This window comes from Mercurialis annua, linkage group LG2 (assembly GCF_937616625.2).
Source record: "Mercurialis annua linkage group LG2, ddMerAnnu1.2, whole genome shotgun sequence".
NCBI classification, from domain to species: Eukaryota; Viridiplantae; Streptophyta; class Magnoliopsida; order Malpighiales; family Euphorbiaceae; genus Mercurialis; species Mercurialis annua.
In genome coordinates, this window is record NC_065571.1 from 8188113 (window position 1) to 8207984 (window position 19872).

General features: G+C 31.5%; 3 protein-coding genes across 3 annotated transcripts; all 3 read right to left on the bottom strand.

Moving 5' to 3' along the window:
• Window positions 1–4191: 4191 nt before the first annotated feature.
• On the bottom strand, window positions 4192–6659 carry LOC126670498 (uncharacterized). Its single transcript, XM_050364250.1, has 2 exons — window positions 6472–6659; window positions 4192–4522 (listed from the first exon to the last, which is right to left on the bottom strand). The coding sequence occupies exons 1-2, from the start codon at window positions 6563–6565 to the stop codon at window positions 4335–4337; spliced, it is 282 nt and encodes a 93-aa protein (XP_050220207.1). The 5' UTR covers window positions 6566–6659; the 3' UTR covers window positions 4192–4334.
• A 4564-nt stretch (window positions 6660–11223) lies between these two features.
• On the bottom strand, window positions 11224–12393 carry LOC126666804 (uncharacterized). The gene is made up of 2 exons (XM_050359679.2): window positions 12246–12393; window positions 11224–11547 (listed from the first exon to the last, which is right to left on the bottom strand). The coding sequence occupies exons 1-2, from the start codon at window positions 12349–12351 to the stop codon at window positions 11330–11332; spliced, it is 324 nt and encodes a 107-aa protein (XP_050215636.1). The 5' UTR covers window positions 12352–12393; the 3' UTR covers window positions 11224–11329.
• A 3355-nt stretch (window positions 12394–15748) lies between these two features.
• LOC126669914 (spore wall protein 2-like) lies at window positions 15749–19019 on the bottom strand. Its single transcript, XM_050363556.2, has 2 exons — window positions 18865–19019; window positions 15749–17517 (listed from the first exon to the last, which is right to left on the bottom strand). Exons 1-2 carry the CDS (start codon window positions 18971–18973, stop codon window positions 15782–15784), a joined length of 1845 nt encoding a protein of 614 aa, XP_050219513.1. The 5' UTR covers window positions 18974–19019; the 3' UTR covers window positions 15749–15781.
• Window positions 19020–19872: the final 853 nt, after the last annotated feature.

Consider the following 19872-nt stretch of genomic DNA (forward strand, 5'->3'; position numbering starts at 1 on the left):
ATTGTCTAATTTTGACATTCTACGTTTCGGGAGTTTTTCCACGGCTTAATACATAGTTTGACCCCTGAACTTGTACCCTTTTACCCATCTAACCTCTAAACTTAACGTCTCACCTATCGAACCTCTGAACTTGTTAAATAATCCGATTTGACCCCTGAACTTAATAAATTTGTAAATGTTGAACCCTTCGTGTCCACGTGTCACTTGAAACATTCTAGAAGAAATTGTGTACGGAGGGGTTCAATATTTACGTATTTATCAAGTTCGGGGGTCAAATCGGGTTATTTAACAAGTTCAGGGGTTCGATAGGCGAGACGTTAAGTTTAGGGGTTAGATGGGTAAAAGAGTACAAGTTCAGGGGTCAAACTATGTATTCAGCCTTTTTCCACACTTTTAACTCTGTTTATATTTATTAATTCCATCATTATATTAAGTGCTCCATCTTCTGTTAATTTGTACTTTATTATTCGTTCCGTTGTATGGTACCTCACACGCTTTTTCTCTCAAACTTTCTTGACCCAAAACAAACGTTTATTTGTCCACAATAAAACCTAACTCCAAATTATAATATAATCCATCTTTAAATCTCAATTAATTATCCTGCGGAACATTTATACTTTACTCTAAAATCAAAAACGACACATATCGCGTCGGACTTTAGACGGTACATGAATTACTCGTCGAATTTTTACGTCACGGCGGCGAGGGTTATTACATGAATCCATCCAATAAACCCTTAGAAATTAAATTACCTAGTGAATTAGATGAAAAAGTTAAAAAAAAGTAACGCCTAAAGCTAAACCTTTTATTATAACACAACACGCAAATATGATATTTTATCTGTGATTAAATTTTATATACATGGTTGTCATGTTCTCAAAAAAATCGGTTTAGTTTGAATTTGGCAATAAAAAAAAAACATAATTTGGCAAAATAGGTTATATTTATAAATTTAAAAATATTTGGTCATAAATTTGTTTTTTTAAGGGTCTGGCGTTTATATTTTGTTGTTTAAACAGAATACAGGACTGCTGAGAAAGAAGCAGCAGTCCATTCTCTTCAATTTTGAAAATGAAGAATTTGAACCCTAAAATCACTTAAACACCTAGATTTCTAAATCTTAATTCTTTCATCCTTTATTTTTTAAATTTTCAATTATTTTCCAATTTTTTTCCTGTCCTCATATTTTCTCCACTAATTTCCATCAAAATCAAACATATCAATTTGAGTAATTTTTTTTTCCATTTTTGTATTTTTTTTAAGAATCGGAGCGACAAAGGGCTTTCTATTTTATATTTTATTTATATAATTATATAATAACTATATTATATTGTACTTTTAGATTATTTACGTTAATTTAGTCATAAAAAGTGATGAAATTGATAACGCTACTACAAACAATTATTTCTTTAATTGTTTTAGAGAAAACAATAAGAAAAATCTTAAATTACAATTCTCTTTCACCAATTACCATCTTAGCTAGAGTTATTTCTTTATTATCGTTATTATATCAATTAATACCACAAAAACTATTCAATTTTCATTTAGTGCAATCTTTCACAAGCTGACATTTGTCCAACGCTATGAGTAATGGATATTCACTTTGGAATAATTATACAATGCAACGGTTACGCCACGTCTTTCGTGCAACAGACTAATGAGGCTTTAGCCATGTGCAAATGTTTAATGATAAAAAAATAAGCAATAAATAAAGATTCCATATCGCAAATGATTATTGGCTTGTTGTAAAAATGACGTGGCAGAAACATTTATAAATAAACTACTGTGCGATAATAGAATTACCCTGCAGCTCTACAGTGACCTTATATAATTACAACTTCCGGAGAAAGAACTGGAATTCTTGTCACGTCAAAATGTTTATTCACCTGTGAAAGGGAAATTAAGGGGGTCAAAAATGAGTGAATCCACATAGAAACTTAAACATATTAATAAAAACAATGCAGCCAAATAACCGATTCAGATGAAACCCTAAAAGAAACCCTGTTTGTTTAACTATAGTTAACACTATAGTTTATACTCTCTTGTTTAACACAGGATGAATTGTGCACTCACAATGTCACAACCATCTTATCTATGCGTAGGGTTGCCAGACCGTAAATTGAATTACTGACGCCATAGGACTACCCGTTTGGTTTAGGCCGCTTTGCAAGCATCTGGCCGTAGGACTCAACTAACATGCAAGACGATGCAATAATTTATTAATACCGGTGATCACATAATCCTATCTTTTCCTAATAGATAGCACGTTCAAATGGATCTATATCTGTTTCAAATCGACTCTATGCAATGCAATTTTAATAACATTTTGAGTTATAAATGTTTTGGCATTAATATTCAGAAATAAATATGCGAACTCACAAAACCTTTATCCGCAAAACAGTTTTCGATCACCCTCTACTCTCCTGATCCGGTAGCTCGCCAGCTGGTCAGATCTAGTTAGAAAACAATTGTTAAAACACAATGGAAATAAGAATTTTAACTCTAAAGAGTAGACTCTATTGACAACACTAGACGTATAGCGTATATAATCTATTCTCGTTCCCGGTATAAACTTATGGTACTTTCATTATTAATCACTTTGATTAATAGAGGACCTAATTAAAATGTCTCTATATTTTAATTAATCGAATGTCCTTAATTGTCCAAGTTTTTTTTTAGTCCTTTAAACGTCTTGGTTCATATTTCAAAGTCCATTTGTGTCTATATCGAACATGCCGTTTGAATTCGTCCGAACCTTGTCAAATCGGAGCTCAATGTGCGAATGCACATCAGAGCTATGCCTTGGCGCAAGTTGAGACTGATGGCATAGCCTACTGTTTCTTGAGCAGTCTGAGTTTGCGGGTTTGACAATGTTTCTGGAACTACAAGATTCTCAATCTGAGTTGCTGATACTTGAGATCATAGACTCTGAGATATAAGTTGAACGATTCCCTGTTCTTTATCTGCAGCAAAGAGACCTGATTGTAGGCCCAATTTCCATATGTTCTACACTTGTGAATTTGATTTACTTTCTAAAAATTCCCCAGCTGAAACTTGTGCACGGTTGAGAGATTCATTTGCTGAAGCAGATTTTGATTTAATGCGCATGGTAACATTAGCCGAATCTGGATTTGGTAAGGTTGCTTTTGAATTGATAAAGTTTACTGAATCAATTGTTTGTATATAACTCTCTGAATCCATAGTAGTAGGTGATTTTTTAGGCAAATAAGATTGCTCTTCTTCAGCTTCAGAACCTGAACAGCTAGCGTAATCTGCCGAGTTGTTCATCATTACCGGAATATCCGATTCAAAAACATGAATGTTGAAGTCTGATCCCTCAATAAAGATCGAAAGATCACAATCAACATTAAATTTAGGCATTGAGATTAGAACAGATCCCCAATCCATGCGTTCTTTGTTGTTAATTTAAGGATGGATAGCAATAAAACTCTCCACTTTATTACCAATCATCTTAAAAAATTCTTCTTCCCATGCTATCAGTGGAATACCCGATATAGTAATCCAAACAAATCTTTCTCCAGATGTATACAATCCTTGCCAGGGAGATAAAAAAATATCTGACATGGTATAGAACACCGCCTTGAATTGAGCTGCATCATCTTGATCATAGAAGTTAATCAAAACATGAGGTCCCCCTAGAAGTGAAAAATTATCAAAGATAATTCCTCTGGTATGAAGATAAGAATCCACGTTTAACAAATCTGTCAAAACCTTAACTTGAACCAAGACCGATTGTAGAGATTGATCGGACCAAACTGTTGATGGCTTGTAGTCTATTTTGCGATTATCAACCACTTGAACATAAGAACGTTTATCTCTCTGAGACAAAAATAATTCAAGGGGGTTCTGATTCTGTTGGATACGTGGAGCTTCTGATTTCTGCATGGGTTTAGGGTTAGACTGTGGATATTTTGAGATAAAAGCTCGTATCACCATAGAGCCAATGCAAACCCTATTCAGTCTGTATAAGGTGTCACGCAAGTCCTGATTCGAATTTTATGGATCTAAAAAGAAGTGAATATAATAGGGACTGTCCACACATATTACATCTTTATTATATATTACTCAAACAAATTGACAAACACACATACATATAAATTTAAAAGAGAAATTTGATAAAGACGTGTGTAGATTTTACTTCTAACACCATTATTAACATTACGAACATAATTAACTATAGTAGAGTAAGATAACAATTTACATGTTTTAAGAACTTTTTATATCAACGTAATACATGCAAACTACAACATAGCTAGATGTAGTACCCCTAAATAAAAATTTAATGGTACATTAATACATAGCTTTAATTGCATCTAGTTTTCATTTTCAATATCTGGGTGACCACCGTGACCGGGCTTTCCTTTTCCCTTTCCTTTTCCCTTTCCTTTGCCGCCCCTACCATATCCAGCTTTGCCGCCTTTTTCACCAATATCATCATTGTTGCCATTGTCGCCTTTGCCATCTTTGCCATATCCGCCTCTACCATATCCACCTCCTCTCACTGTACACAAAAACACCTTTAGCAACGAAATTAAAGTGGTAGCTTTTAAATAGGCCGCTGATTTTCAATTTTTAAAGATAAGGGTACTTTATAGCGGCGGTTTAAAAAACAATCCTAAATCTACTAAGGGTATAATGGACATCTATAGATTAATTAATTAGATTTTTGAAAAAGTTTTCATCTTAGGTTTTTACCTTAATTAGAAATTACTTTTTTTTTTTCAGTTAATTTTTGTTTTAGATGTTGATATAGAAATTTTGTTTGTTTGTATTTAGATTTAATTTTTTTTAGATTTTTTTCCATTGAAATATTGCTAGTTTATTTGTTAGTTTTTGTAACTCTTTTATAGTTTAATTTTGTATTATTTTTATCTTTAATTGATCTTATGTTTATTCGATTACTTCAAGTTTTAATCATCTATTAGTTGATCAATTTCTTATATTTATATGATCATTTTATATGGTTTCTAATATAGTTAAATCTTATATGATCATTTTATATGGTTTTTGAAAAAGACATTTAGCTCTCCCGTTATTAAAATCGGTAAGGAACATCAACAACAGGTGCCTCCTATTTTCATAAACTCCATATACACTAAATTATCTTTTCTTTCCTCAAAAAAAAAAATGCTATCTTTTCTTTTTTCACTGTTGTGTTCTATAAATTTTATTTTTCGTTATGTATCAATGTTACAGCAGCTATATCCGCCATGTCCATCTAATTTATCAGAATCTCCCTCTATAAAAATCAACAAAATAAAGCAATGCAATGTTATAAATTAATAATTGTAATAATATCAATTAACCTGATATTTAATTAAAAAAGAATATCAGTGAATCAAGTTTTTAGCAATATCAAAAGAGATGTTGAATTAAGGAGATCTAGGAATGCACACTGTTCAGATGGCGTTCATGGTTAATTTCTGGTGGTCTTCCTGTGTTTCAGCTTTGTATCCTGGCTGCTTTTGTTTAGCAGACAGTTTGATTTTTGCGGTAATTGTAGTTTGAGAGATTTTTATATTTACCTAAAAACAAAAATATTTGCACTTTTTATCTTGATATGGAAAAATTATGAAAAAAAAACCTCACGTTTTTTCTATATTTATGTTTCAATTTCCGGTATTAAAATAATTATAATTTTACTCCGTTATCATAAAAGCAACAGTGACATTATCATCTCGGTATCATAATTTTTCTATAAAAAATTACTTTCCGTACGTTATCACTATTATCATTAATTTTGTCATACTATCATAACCTATTTTTATAAAACTCATCATAATATAGTTTATCATAATAGTATCATAAAATAGTATCATAACATTATCATGACATATTTTATCATAACTATATCATAATTTTTTATTATAACATTATCATACTATTATCATAAACTTTATCATACTATTATCATAACCATATAATATTATGATACTGATATGATAATATTATGATATAGATATGTTAAGCAAAATAGTTTTTGGGTGTATCTCCTCTCTCTAAGCAATGTAATTTTGCTCTTTTTGATGATTTACAAAAAAATATTAATTAAAATTTGTATTGAAAAAATATAATAAAAAATTGGGCTAATTTCATAAAAAATCATGAATTTTACATGTAATTTCATTTTAATCATGACTTTTAAAAGGTGACATTTAAAGGCACGACCTTTCAATTTTTTTCAAATTTATCATTTCTATGTATTTTTGTTGACTAAATTCTTCACTAAACCATTAATTAAAGACCCAAATTATAAATCGGCACCAAATCTTATTATCTTTCAATTAAAGTATGTAGCATTATGATTTTTTTAGTATAAAAGGTGATAGATTTGAAATAAAATGAAAGGTCGTGTATATAAATGTCAACTTGTAAAAGTCGTGATTAAAATGAAACTACATGTTAAGGTCGTGATTTTTTTATATAATTAACCCTAAAAAATTAACTTACAAGCTTGAACAGTTTCGGCCGCGACCTCAGAGGCGGAAATGAGAAGAACAATAGCAAAGGTAAGAACGAGGAGAAGAAGAGTCTTTGAGACCATTTTAACTTAAAAGCAGAAATATACAGACACAAATGTATATTAATTTGGTTGAGTAGTGGTGAGGAACAAGAAAAGCTTACGCTTTCTCTATATAAAGAACTTCTACGACAGAGAGTGAAGTAAATTATTGAGACTGAGAGTGTTATTTTTATTATAGCGGGTTAGATGGATTCATAAATAATTAATAAAATAAAAAATATAATTTATTTTGATTCTATATTTGTATGAATAATTTTTTTTAAAAAAACTAGTTAAAATTACATTATAATTTAATAATCACCGACTATATACAATATGTAAGTTGAATTAAAATATTTAAATTAGTTATTTAAATTATGCATGTGAGTGGAGAAAGTATTTAAAGAAATTAGGTCCACAAAATTTGTCTGGTTTTAATCATTCATTAGCTGTGCAAGTATTTGGATTTTGGAAATAAACAAGTTAAAATAGAGTAGAGATGTAAATTGAGATGAGGGTTCATTTGTTTTAATCTTCAAATTAATTGATTATAAAGTATATGGTAGTTGTAGAATGTGGCAAGTTATTTTAGAATATATATATCCACATTTTGTTATATTTTAATGTTGTCGGATGATATATATAGTTTATGGGAGCAGCTAATCTCAAATGTCACCGTTAAAGTGGTGAATGCTACATTGGTTGTGTGTGTAAATAAACTTGTTGAACAATTTAGTGGTAGAGCGTATATTCGTATATCTCAAAGCTCTACAACAGTGTGTGTGTGTATATATATATATATATATATATACAAAGTTTACTTGCTATCTAAGAAAAAAAATATCTTTGCCAGCTCAATTGTACAACATAATAAATTAAAAGGACAGAAAGAATAACAGAAAAATTAAATAATCATAGAATGGTGGCAGGGAATGTTGTACAGAAAATGAAGCCATTGTAACGGAATGGAGGAAGGAAAAGCTTCTAGAATATGCTGGAGTCTTACAGAAGATAGTAATTCTATCAAACAATTCCAACTTGAGTAATAAGTGTTTGCACTGAGGAGTAACCAGAGATTTTGTGAAGATGTATGCTAGTTGCTATTGATAAGGAGCATGTTTGGGAAGATTAGAACCTTGCTTAAACTGATCTCTGACTGAGTGGCAATCGATGTCTAGTTGTTTAGTTCTCTCATGAAAGACTGGGTTGGCTGATATATGGAGAGCTGCTCTGTTGTCACACCAGAGAGGAATGGGAGTGTGAACATCAATGTTAAAAATCTTTAAGAGCATATGAGATCCATTGTAGCTCACAAACTGTTGCTGCAAGGCTTCTATATACTGCTTCTATAGAAGATCTTGATAATGTGGTTTGTTTCTTGGTTTTACAGCTGATGAGTGAAGGACAAAGGAAAATGTAGAAGCCAGTTAACGATCTCCTAGTATCCATGCAAGATGCCCAATCTGCATCACTGAAGTCTTTTAACTGTAGATTATTGTTGTTGGTATAAAGGAGACCAAGGGAAGGACTACCTTTAAGGTATTTAAGAAGGTGAAGAGCAGCAGCCCAATCTGTTTCATATTGTAAGCTAACAAACTGACTAAGTTGGTAGACTGAGTATGTTATGTCTGTAGTACCCAAATATTTTAAAATAATTAAGTCGTGCCACGTGTCGTCACTTCCGATAAGTTAAATTAAGATGAAATTAATTTAATAATATCGGAAATTTGAAATAATTTTTATTAGCGAGTTAGTGGGATTTAAGGAAATAGCTTACAAAATTTATATAAAATAGAATATAAATCCCGAATTAATAAGTATTTCGCAAAGTCCGCGAAATATTTTATAGTATATATGGTAAAAGTTTCGAGTCAATCCGAGACCGGTTAAAATTTGGACGCGGATAATTTTTAAACTAGATTGTAACTTTTTAAAGAGTTCAAGGAATAAAGTGTATTTTAGCCGATTATATATATATATATATATATATAATGAAATATGAATGAAGGATCCAGAAGCCTTCATCATCAGTTCATTCATTTTCATCGTCAAATTTATCGTTATCTCCATTTCTCGTCCGTTTCAGACGTTCTATAGCTTGAATCGATCGTATTTCGACGGGGAATCAAGATTCGGCGAGGCAAGAAGCAGCTTGACAAGGAGCTCGGGAAGCTTGACGTTTCCGAGCACCGTGGTATTTTTTGGATAACGATTTCTACGAGTTTATATTTATTTACTTTTAAAGTATTTACACAAGCAAATGATTTATATTGCTTTACATTTGAATCAAATGTTTTCAATGCAACGTTTTTACATGAAACACGTACATGTTTGGTTTGAAACCAGTATTGATCCGATGGAACGTGCTTTCCTATTGGGCGGCAATAGAATTATGTGATCACCAGTTTCGACTAGTCACAACTCTGAATTTGATTATGAATACGAATACAAAAGTTAGATATGTGATAGATAGATACGAGGTTGAACTCGGTTGAACTATCTCGGGACCTGTATCTAAAGGTTGAACTCGGCTGAACTATTTCGGGATCCACAACTTGGGATTAAGACGCTGGCAGCGGTTGAACTCGGTGAAATTATTCCGGGACCGGGCCATTGGACTATATGATTAATTTGATGATATTTAGCATGTTCGAGGATTAGGGTTTCACTCGGATTATTTACTCGGACGCATATGTTTGAAATGTTTATTGCATTACGTTATGCTTTATATGAATACTTATTAGTAAATATATGAACTCACTCAGTATATACCCGTATACTGACCCCTCACATTTTTTCCTCTCAGGTGAAAAGAAGTTTTAAAGCAACAGACTTATATCCTTCTACCATAAGTCTAGTATTTTTAAAAGTATGTAAAGAAATAGTACCTTACTTCTAGAGCTGTACTAGATAGGAGTTTGTGCCTTTGTTGTATCAAAGGGTATCTGTAATTACTACTCTGATGTTTTCAAATTTATGTTTATATATATGATGCTTGCTGCGTTTTAACGTTTAGTTATGTCAAATAATGATGTATGGCCTGGCCTGTTATTGCATGACACGTGTTTATGTCTGCCATACATAATGTATGATGTTTGCGAAAAATTTATTTACGTTTTTAGTCTTGCTACAGGTTTCAGAGCTACACGTTTTAATATCACAATGAATGTATTGTATATTAATAATTGATTTTAAGAGTCAATCAACATTCATGTTTTTTTTATTTCAATCTTTAAACTTTGTTTTTTTTTCTTTTTGGATTACTGAATTTTATTTTTATTCATTTTGGTTTTTTCCGACAAATAACACTTAGGTGACAGACAAAATATATTTTTTACCTGAAAACTTATCACATATATATAATTTGGCCTAAAAACTTACTTTCAAAATAAGATTATGTATGTGTGATAAATTTTAAAAATAAAACTAGCAAATCAGGCTGCCAGATGGCAAATTTTAGCTGCCAACTAAACACTTTTGGCCAAAAAAAAAATCAAAATGAACAAAATTGAAAGTTCAGTAAATAAAAAAAAGTTAAAGTTTAGACTGAAATAAAAAAAAACTTCGCTACCTTTCTCCGAGTGACTAATCAATTGGGAAATGCCTCATCGCCTAGGTTGTGAAAGAATCAAGGAATTTCCTATAAAGAGCGGAGCGATGCCCGTTTCAGTCGACATCCTGAATAAAAAAGTGGAGTCTGTTTTCCCGGTTGGAAAGATCTGGTTGGTCCTGCTCATCTCAAAAGGCTGGAGGAGATTCGAGAATCCGCCTTTTGATTCAGAGGCTCATCAGATCTATTTTTCTACGCGCCCTAACTCTCTTAAACTCGGATTTGCCGTGGGCTGCAGAACAAAACAAGTCCGATCTGGAGAGTTTTTTCATAGGTACACGGTACTCGGTGATGATATTTTCATTGCCGATGAGGCCGTAGCTCAGTCTTATTCTTCAGCCTTAACTGGAAATAATAAGAGAACGCATAAGTTATTGAAAGAAGTTCTAAAATACATATAGATAAAGTATACCACCTAATTACCTTATATTCTTTATGGGGTAAAAAGAAAATTAAGGAACCTGCGGATATCGGGAAAACTACAAATATTGTTAACCAAGGAAAAGAGTTCGTGGTAAAGGCAAGATACACTTGGACTAGAAAAACCCGTGCTCGAAAACATAAATATATATATATATATATATATATATATATATATATATATATATATATATTGTATTATTTGTATTAAGTTAATTCCATAAAAAATGACGACTTTTACACAAAATTTTAATTTAATTAAGATCTTTAAAAGTTGACATTTAAAGACACGGTCTTTTATTTTGTATCAAATTTATCATCAAAATAAAATTCAGTGTATTTTATTTGACTAACATTACTAATCTTACATACTCTAACTGAAAGATAATAATATTTTGTGTCGATTTATAATTTGGGTCTTTCGTTAATAGGTTAGTAAAAAACTTAGTTAACAAAAATACACTTAAATAATAGATTTAAACAAAAATAAAAGGTCATGTTTTTATTTGTCAACTTTTAAAAATCGTAATTAAAATGAAATTTTGTGTAAAGTGGGTTAATTTTTTTTATGAAATTAACCCTTTTGTTTTTTCATTACTACAATGCATGAAATACAACAAGAAAAGCATAATTCAAACAAGTCCATTAATTAAAGGCTGAAAGCCTAGAAACCAATCATTATTAATATTTTTTAAGCAGCAAAAGCATGCTAATTAACTAAGCAGTACCCTTTAAAAGGGCAAGATTTTGTTAATTAATTCACTTAATCTTAATCTTCAGTTTGGATGACCACCATGATGTCCATGGTCTCCTTTGTGCTGGTGGTGGCGTTTACAGACGTGTTCATGGTGTTTTCCATGGTGGTGTTCATGGTGATGATGATCTCTTTCACAGACACTGTAGTCTTCATGATGATGATGATGATCATGATGTTTTTCATGTTCATGTTCATGTCCATATACATATCCTCGACTGTCTAATTGTGCATTCTCCTCTATAATATTCAAAAAAGAAAGAAACAATGTTAGTACCTTACATTTTTGATAAAATAATTTTTTCAATTTTTTATAAATTTAATCTAATCTTTAAGATTGACAGTAATTTTATTTTAATTTTTGTAATTGTTTAATTGACATGTGAAATGACAAATTTAAAAGAATTATTTCTAAAAACTATGCATATATAAATTTTTGTCATAAAAAATATTCAAAAAATACATGTCACATTGAACAATTAGTAAAAATAATTTAAAATTATTATTAATTTTTTAACTTGAGCTAAAATTACCAAAATTTAAAATGTTAGCTAAATGTATAAGAAGACCAAAGGTTTGGATTTTTAGTAACTGGTGGAGAATGCAGTAGTATTAGTATATAAATTTAAAATGTAAAACATTACAATGAGCGTATTAAAGTAACAAATGAAGTATAGTTTAAATGGTATGTATGTTGGACAACATTCTGATCAAAATTTTCCACAAACGTCAAACATTTCATTTTCAAATGATTAAAAAAAACATTGACGGATGAACAAACTAAGATAAATTATGCCGTTTTGGTGAAGTACTAAGAAAATGTACCTTCAGAATTTGTAAGCAGCTGAAAAACGTTAAAATTTTATGATAAATTACTAAAAAAAATCTAATGCACAGTCAAAAATTTGGTGGAGGAAAAATAAAATAAAAAAACTCACGAGGTTGAACAGCCTGAGAAAGCTCACGAGCTGAGACTTCAGAGGAAATGAGAAGAACAATAGCAAAAACAAGGCCAAGAAGAAGAAAATTATTTGCTAATGCCATTTCTTAAGCACCAAAAAATAAAATGAAGACTCTAAAATTAATAACACCACAAAGGATGAGAATATGAAATTGCTCAAGTGCAGGCTTTCTTTATATATAATGGCATTTTAAGAATCGAACCGGTCATGAGAGTTCAACTGGTTCGACCAAAATCATTCCACTTCTATCCTTCCCTACGAATTCAAAAATGCCAAAGGTATTAGTAAAATCTTTTAAATTTTTTAGAAACAGCATGTAAGTCATTTTGTTTATTTTTTTACCACTTGAACCCCTCAACGTTTATAATTTATAAACACTCCAGAAAAAAAGCTCTTAAATTTTTTCAGAAAGAGCGTATAAATTATCTTTTTCACTTAATCTCTCATGTTTTTAGTTTTTTCCTGTGATTTTTTTCAAGCGCAAAGGTTTGTTTGCACTCTTTAAAAAAATTTAAAGGCCTAAATGATAAGAAAATAACTAAAAGAGCTTATGTAATCTTTGTGAAAAAATTAAAGAATTTTGTATATCTTTTGCCATTGAAATTTTTTTAATAAAGAAATCACCATAGCTGGAAATTTCGGTTAATACAAACGATTTGATAATAATGAAATTTTGGTTTTTAAATTTCTTTGTTTCTTTATTTTTTTTTTAAACAGGATTTAGTATTTTAAAAGAAAGAAATCTCAGAAATCTCCAAGTGTCGTAAACAAAATCCAATTGAGCACTTAGAGAAGAGATTCAAGATATTCTTTCCATGAATGCATGGGTTAATTGATTCTGGGAGACCGGGAGTAACTGTATTTTTCTAAATTTTCAAAATGGTCACTGAACTAATTTCCTTACTAAAATAGTTATTGAACTTATCGTTTTTAAACTTCCGGTGATACCTAAATAAATTCCGGTGATTTTATCCTATGTGGCTCGCCGAACATTGAGTCACACCTTTCCCATTTTATGTCATCGTTCACGTCGCTCCTAAGACTCCACGTCATCATCTTCTTTCTCTTATATTTTGCAAATTTTTTCTATTCAATATTAAATATGAATTTTTATGGAATTTATATTTCCGAAACAATAATTAATTTTTTGAATAAAAGAACCCGTCTGATTCGTCTAGATTCAAACTCAAACGATCCAAACAAAATGTTCTTCGTCTGGGTTCGTCCGGGATTGAACCCGGATGAAGAACACTTTGTTTGGGTTCAATCCCAGACGGATCTGCGTCTGGGTTTGAACCCAAACGAAGTAAACACTGTTCTTCGATTGGGTTCAAACCCAAACAGAATCTGTCTGGTTTGAACCCATACAAAGTGTTTACTTTGTCTAGGATTGAACCCAGATGGATATTTTTCGTTTAGGTTTCATCTGGGTTTTCGTCTAGATTCAACCCGGACGAAGAACACTTAGTCCGGGTTCGATTAATTAACAAAAAAAAATTATTTTATTTTTTGGATTATATGTTGGTGTTTATTAGATTTTTTTGTTTATTAGAAAACGTTGTAAAAATTAGGGAAGAAGAAGATGATATGGACGATGACATGACGAAAGGGGTGGGCGTGACTCAGTGTCCGGCGAGTCACGTAAAATAAAATCGCCGAAGTTCATTTAGCAACCGTCAGAAGTTTAGAAACGATTAGTTCAGTAATCATTTTGGAACAAAAATTAGTTCGTTGACCATTTTAAAATTTTGAAAAAATACAATGACTTGCAGAATCAATTATCCGAATGCATGTTTAAAATTAAAGATAATTTATGCCAACTCCAACTGGATTCCCTTATAAAAGAGAAGTACATCTATCCTCTTTATTTTGATGTAAATAAAAATTAAAAATAACTAGATAATTCGGGGATGACGCTATTTTTAAAGTTAAAAGTAATGGGAAAAAGGGTAATATTTGTTAATTTGACTACACTATCCCTGTTTATATATGAATGTACTTTTTTTTTCTTTTTAAATACCATAACTAACTTAAACAGAGTAATCAATGCTCTTTTTCTGCAACTTTTTCTCAAACCTCTGCTATATATTGTTAATAAATTGAGAATCGAATAGCGCATGCCAGTAGCGTAGTACACTCATTCCATTTTAGGTTATCAGGATTGATTTTCATTTGTTTAAGAAAAAAATTTGAGATCATGATCTAGAAGTGAAAAGAAAATTTGAGATAAACAGGAATTGAGATCATGATCAAATATATGGGACTGCTGAGGAGGCAAGAACATGGCTCCAATTACATTGGCGGTGGCGCCAATTCAATGTGAAGGCGGCGCCACAAATTCATGGTCCGTCTGGGTTCATATTTCGACCAAAAATATGCAAAAAACAACCAAAAACACACAATTAAGCCTCCGGGACTAATAATTAATTAATATACACATAAAAATAATTAAAATTATCCTACACATGGATTTAGAAGTGAAATTAAAAATATCCTAATGGACTGAAATTGAATTCATATGCTTAAATAAAAATACTTATATGTGTAGGGATTTATTAGGGTCCTTAGAAGTGTTGTTACAAGTACTGGAGTTTTTTTTAGTGATCCAGAAGCAGAATCCAGTGTAGAACGCGGTGCAGAAGATTTTTGAAATTTTAAAGCGTAGAAGCTTGATTTGATTAATTGTTGGGTGTGAATGGTGGCTAGAAATTGGTGGAGGTGGCTAGAAATTTAAGGTTTGAATATCAAAAATAATTTAATTATTTAATTTTGATAACAATTTCCCACCCTCTTAATTACTATGCATAAGGTGGTATTTATGGTGTCTAGAGTTAGGGTCAGATATAGTCAGAGTCTAGGTTAGAATAAAACTCTTATTTTAAATTAATTAAAAGTTAATTTCAAAATTATCAATATATGCCAAGCAAAATGTGGCAAAAGGGTTTGATCCCTAAAAGCGTCAAAAACGATTTCAAAGGCTAATAAATTTGGATTTGGGTAAGTTGATCTGTCAAACCTGCAAATTAGCCCATAACTTCTAAAGTATTATAATTAATCGAATTATTAAAAGTTCTATCACAATCCCTTTGGATTTTTTATGGGCTATTTGCGACAAATATTATTCAGTTCTTCAAGTTTGCCGTTATAAATCGATCTAGTACACATGAATTCTATCAAGAGGATCACTAGCTTGTCACCTGGATGGGTGTCTCTGAAAATTATCATTTTGCCAATTTTTTGTCTGTTCGAAAATAGGTATCGACACAAATATAAAGGGAAAGGCACTTAAATTGAAGAGCATAATATTTCATAGAAAATACATTAATTCATATTACAATAGAAACACAAGCTTAAATTAGGTGTCTATTAAGAGAGCTAAAAAGATACCCAACTACAATTTTCCTACATGTCTTTTATAAATAGACATGTTTATTTATAGTATTTAATTATGCTTGAGATTAAATAAGAGAGAAAGGCCCTTAAGAAAAAAGGGTTAATAGTGTTTTCCAACTTCAGTTTTCATTAGCAATAGTTACATGTCCTGGATTCTCATATTGATTAGAGTTTTTGTGCTCGTATACCTTCCCGTAACCCTTATTGTATTCGGATCCATACCCTTTTTCTTGTTCTTTTCCGTGCTCACCTTTGTGCCCTTTGTCATAACCCTTATCGTGTTCAGATCCGTACCTTTTTCCATTTTTGTTTTCGTGCTCTATTAAACCTTCTCCGTAACCTTTACTATTTTCGGACTCGTACCCTTTTCCATGCTCTCCTTCATACCCTTTTTTAGAGCCCTTACCATGTTCGAATCCATACCCTTTTCCATATTCTTTTACATGCTCGCCTTCGTGCCCTTTATCGGAGTCCTTACTGTGTTCAGATCCATACCCTTTTCCATATTCTTTTCCAGTCTCGTATTTGTACCCTTTGTCAGAGCCCTTATCATGTTCAGATCCGTAACCTTTTCCATTCTCGCCTCCATGCCCTTTATTAGAGCCCTTACCATGTTCAGTTTTGTAGCCTTTACCATGCTCACCTTCGTGCCCTTTGTCAGAGCCCTTATCATGTTCCGATTCATACCCTTTTCCATGCTCGCCTTCGTTCCCTTTGTCAGAGCCTTTACCATGTTCCGATTTGCACCCTTTTCCATGCTCGCCTTCGTGCCCTTTGTCAGAGCCCTTACCATGTTCTGATTCGCAGCCTTTTCCATCCTCGCCTTCGTTCCCTTTGTCGGAGCCCTTACTGTGTTCAGATTCATTACCTTTTCCATATTCTTTTTCATGCCCTCCTTTGTGCCCTTTGTCGGAGCCCTTACTGTGTTCGAATCTGTACCCTTTTCCAAATTCTTTTTCATGCTCGCCTTCGTTCCCTTTGTTAGAGCCCTTACCTTGTTCCGATTTGCACCCTTTTCCATGCTCTCCTTCGTGCCCTTTGTTAGAGCCCTTACCATGTTCCGATTCGCACCCTTTTCCATGCTCACGTTCGTGCCCTTTTTCGGAGCCCTTACCGTTTTTGGATTCGTACCCTTTTCCATGCTCGCCTTCGTGTCCTTTGTCGAAGCCCTTACCGTGCTCAGATTCATACCCTTTTTCATTTTCTTTTCCATGACCTCCTTTTTGCCCTTTGTCAGAGCCCTTACTGTGTTCAGATCTGTGCCCTTTTCCATTTTCTTCTTCATGCTCGCCTTTGTTCTCTTTGTCGGAGCCCTTACCGTGTTCGGATTCATACCCTTTTTCATATTCTTTTCCGTGCTCGCTTCCGTGCCCTTTGCTAGAGCCCTTACCGTATTCAGATCCATTCTCTTTTCCTTGCTCGCCTTTGTGCCCTTTTTCGGAGCCTTTACCGTGTCCAGATACATACCCTTTTCCATATTCTTTTACATGCTCACCTTCTTGCTCTTTGTTAGAGCCCTTACCGTGTTCAGATCCGTACCCTTTTTCATTTTCTTTTTCATGCTCACCTTTATGCCCTTTGTCAGAGCTGTTACCATGTTTGGATCCGTACCCTTTTTTACTTTCTTTTCCGTGCTCCCCTTCATATCCTTTTCCGGAATCATTGTTGTGTTTGGATTTGTGTTCTTTTCCGTGTTTGTCGTCGTCTCCCTTCCGACCATTTTCAATCCCATGCTCACCACCATACCCCTTCTCATTCCCCTTGCCGTGCTCATTCTCGTATCCTTTTTCGAATGCATTTCCTTGCTCTACATCCTGCTCTTTTCCGTGAAGCCAATCTATCTTTTCACTCCAGTCTGGGAAATAACATTCATAAATATGCATACTTTTGGCTACAACTTGATCAATAAAAAATTACATTTTTGATTTTTTTCAAATTTAATCAAACATTTAAATTTAGGTCTAATAGCGTAAAAAATCGCGAACTTTAACGTGTATTGTAAATTTAACACGAACTTTTAATTTTCTTAAACAAAAAGGCCCTAAGAGGGCTCTTCTTTATATATTAGAACTTAAGCAAGAAGGCGAATCTCTTTTAAATGAAAGAAAGCGCCAGCGGCACGTGCTTCGAAAGTGACAAATTAATACACCAATTTTTTTTTTGCAATCACCGAGCAATTTTCTGTAAGAAAAATATTGATGTGGATCGGAACAATGATTATTCTCGTGTACACATCAATATGTTTCTGACAAAAATTGCTAAGTGTCTAAAACTATAAAAAAAAAACGATAATTCATGTTTAATTTGCCAAAATTAAAAATTCGTATTAAAGTTACAAAACACTTTAAAGTTCGTAATTTTTACGCTATTAAGCCTTAAATTAAATAATTTTATTGGTACAAATTCTAGTTCAACTCCAAACGTTATATAATTGGCATGTGATTTTTTATAGGAAAAACAATTCATCCAAGGGAAAGAGCCCAAATCGACCCCTGCTTAATGAGAGAAAAAATTATAATCAAGTTAAAAACTGCTCAAGTAATTAGAGTTTTTCCCAACACCCAAAAATCTTATAATCGACTTGATTATAATTGACATGATGTATAAAAAAAAAGTTAATTTTTAAAAATTATATATGTAAAACTATAAAATAAAGTAAAATACCAAAAAAGTTGAATATATAAATTACTTTTATTCATCATTAAAAATATTAAAAACATATGTTAAGATACAATCATACAACTAGTGAAATTAGATTAAAATTATTCATAATGCTTTAAATTGAACTAAAATTGACAAAAATAAATTTTTTAGTTAGATTTATAAAAATTCAAAGATTTCATTGTTTTTGACTTAATTGTTTAAAAGATTGTGAATTTCAGTGTTTTTTGCAATTTTAACACGAATTTTCAATTTTAACAATATTGGACACCAACTTTTAATTTTTGCAATTCAAAACAACAAACAATTTTTCATCAAAAAAATGTGGAGTGCTATTCCAGTGACGATATCATCATTTTTTTGACGGAAAATTATTCCGTAATTCAAATTGCAAAAACCATGATAAGTCATATATTAAATTACCAAAATGAAAAATTTGTATTAAAATTAGAAAACATGTTAAATTTCGTGATTTTTAAGCAATAAAACTTTACCACTACACCTATATTAATTAGTTTAAAGCAAGTTTCTCTGTACTTACGGCTAGTTTGAACTGTCGCAGCAACGGGACGAGCTGAAATCTTGGAGGAGATGATAAGAAACACAGCAAAAGTAAGACCGAGAACTAGGAAAATGTTAGGGCTATTCATTTTGCTTGCAATGTGACTAGAAATTTTGGGAGAATAGAAAATTATGTTTACTTAAATGTTCGATGAGCAATTGTATCTCATGGCTTCTCTATTTATAGATTTTTTTAATTGAGAAATTTAATTAGGAGTGAACTTAATTATACTTTAGTCATTAGTCTAAGAATTGGGTCCACAAAATTTGATTGTCTAATTAAAAATTCATAACCGATGTTTCTTTTTATCATCATAACTCTAGTGATTGATGTTTAAGGGTAATTTACATTAACATCTATGAACTATTGTCTTTCTTTTCGAACCGTCTCTAAATTTTATTGGCCTTATGCTTTAAAAGCCCCAATTTTTTAGTCCATTTTTAATATCCAAACGTTAAAAAATCACTAATTTTACCCTATTTTGCATTTTTGTGTTTCAATTATACCCTAAAATATTAAATTAACGTCTATTTTCATTTGAAAAAAATTCAAAACCGTTCTCCATGTCTAGCATATATTAATTGTATAAGTTTATAATTTATTAAAATTTAATTAAATTAATTAAAAATTTAAAGCAGTTTTAATTTTACTATGATTTTTAGTTTAGTTTTTAAAAATAAAGGACATATTTGTACTTTTTAAATGAAAATGGATCTAATTTTATCTTTTAACTTAGGTAATTGCATGATTTCATCCTTTAAGTTAAAAAAATTATCAAAAATTAAAAAATTGGGATACAATTGAAACGAGAAAATACGAAATAGGGTAAAATTGACTAGTTTTCAACGTCAGAGTAGGATTGAAAAGGGATTAAAAGGTCAGAGTTTTTTTAAGGTATTATACCAATTTTATTTTGTATTCCAACTATTTTAAGTATTTATTTAATAATTTAATTATTTTTGTTGTTAGTCCTGCATCGTTTTCATC

Coding starts and splice junctions, on each gene's coding strand:
- LOC126669914 (XM_050363556.2), bottom strand. CDS start 18,973: ATGAATAGCCCTAACATTTTCCTAGTTCTCGGTCTTACTTTTGCTGTG. Junction 17,518..18,864: donor TGCGACAGTTCAAACTAGCC/GTAAGTACAGAG, acceptor GTTATTTCCCAG/ACTGGAGTGAAAAGATAGAT.
- LOC126666804 (XM_050359679.2), bottom strand. CDS start 12,351: ATGGCATTAGCAAATAATTTTCTTCTTCTTGGCCTTGTTTTTGCTATT. Junction 11,548..12,245: donor TTCTCAGGCTGTTCAACCTC/GTGAGTTTTTTT, acceptor TGAATATTATAG/AGGAGAATGCACAATTAGAC.
- LOC126670498 (XM_050364250.1), bottom strand. CDS start 6,565: ATGGTCTCAAAGACTCTTCTTCTCCTCGTTCTTACCTTTGCTATTGTT. Junction 4,523..6,471: donor GGCCGAAACTGTTCAAGCTT/GTAAGTTAATTT, acceptor TTTTGTGTACAG/TGAGAGGAGGTGGATATGGT.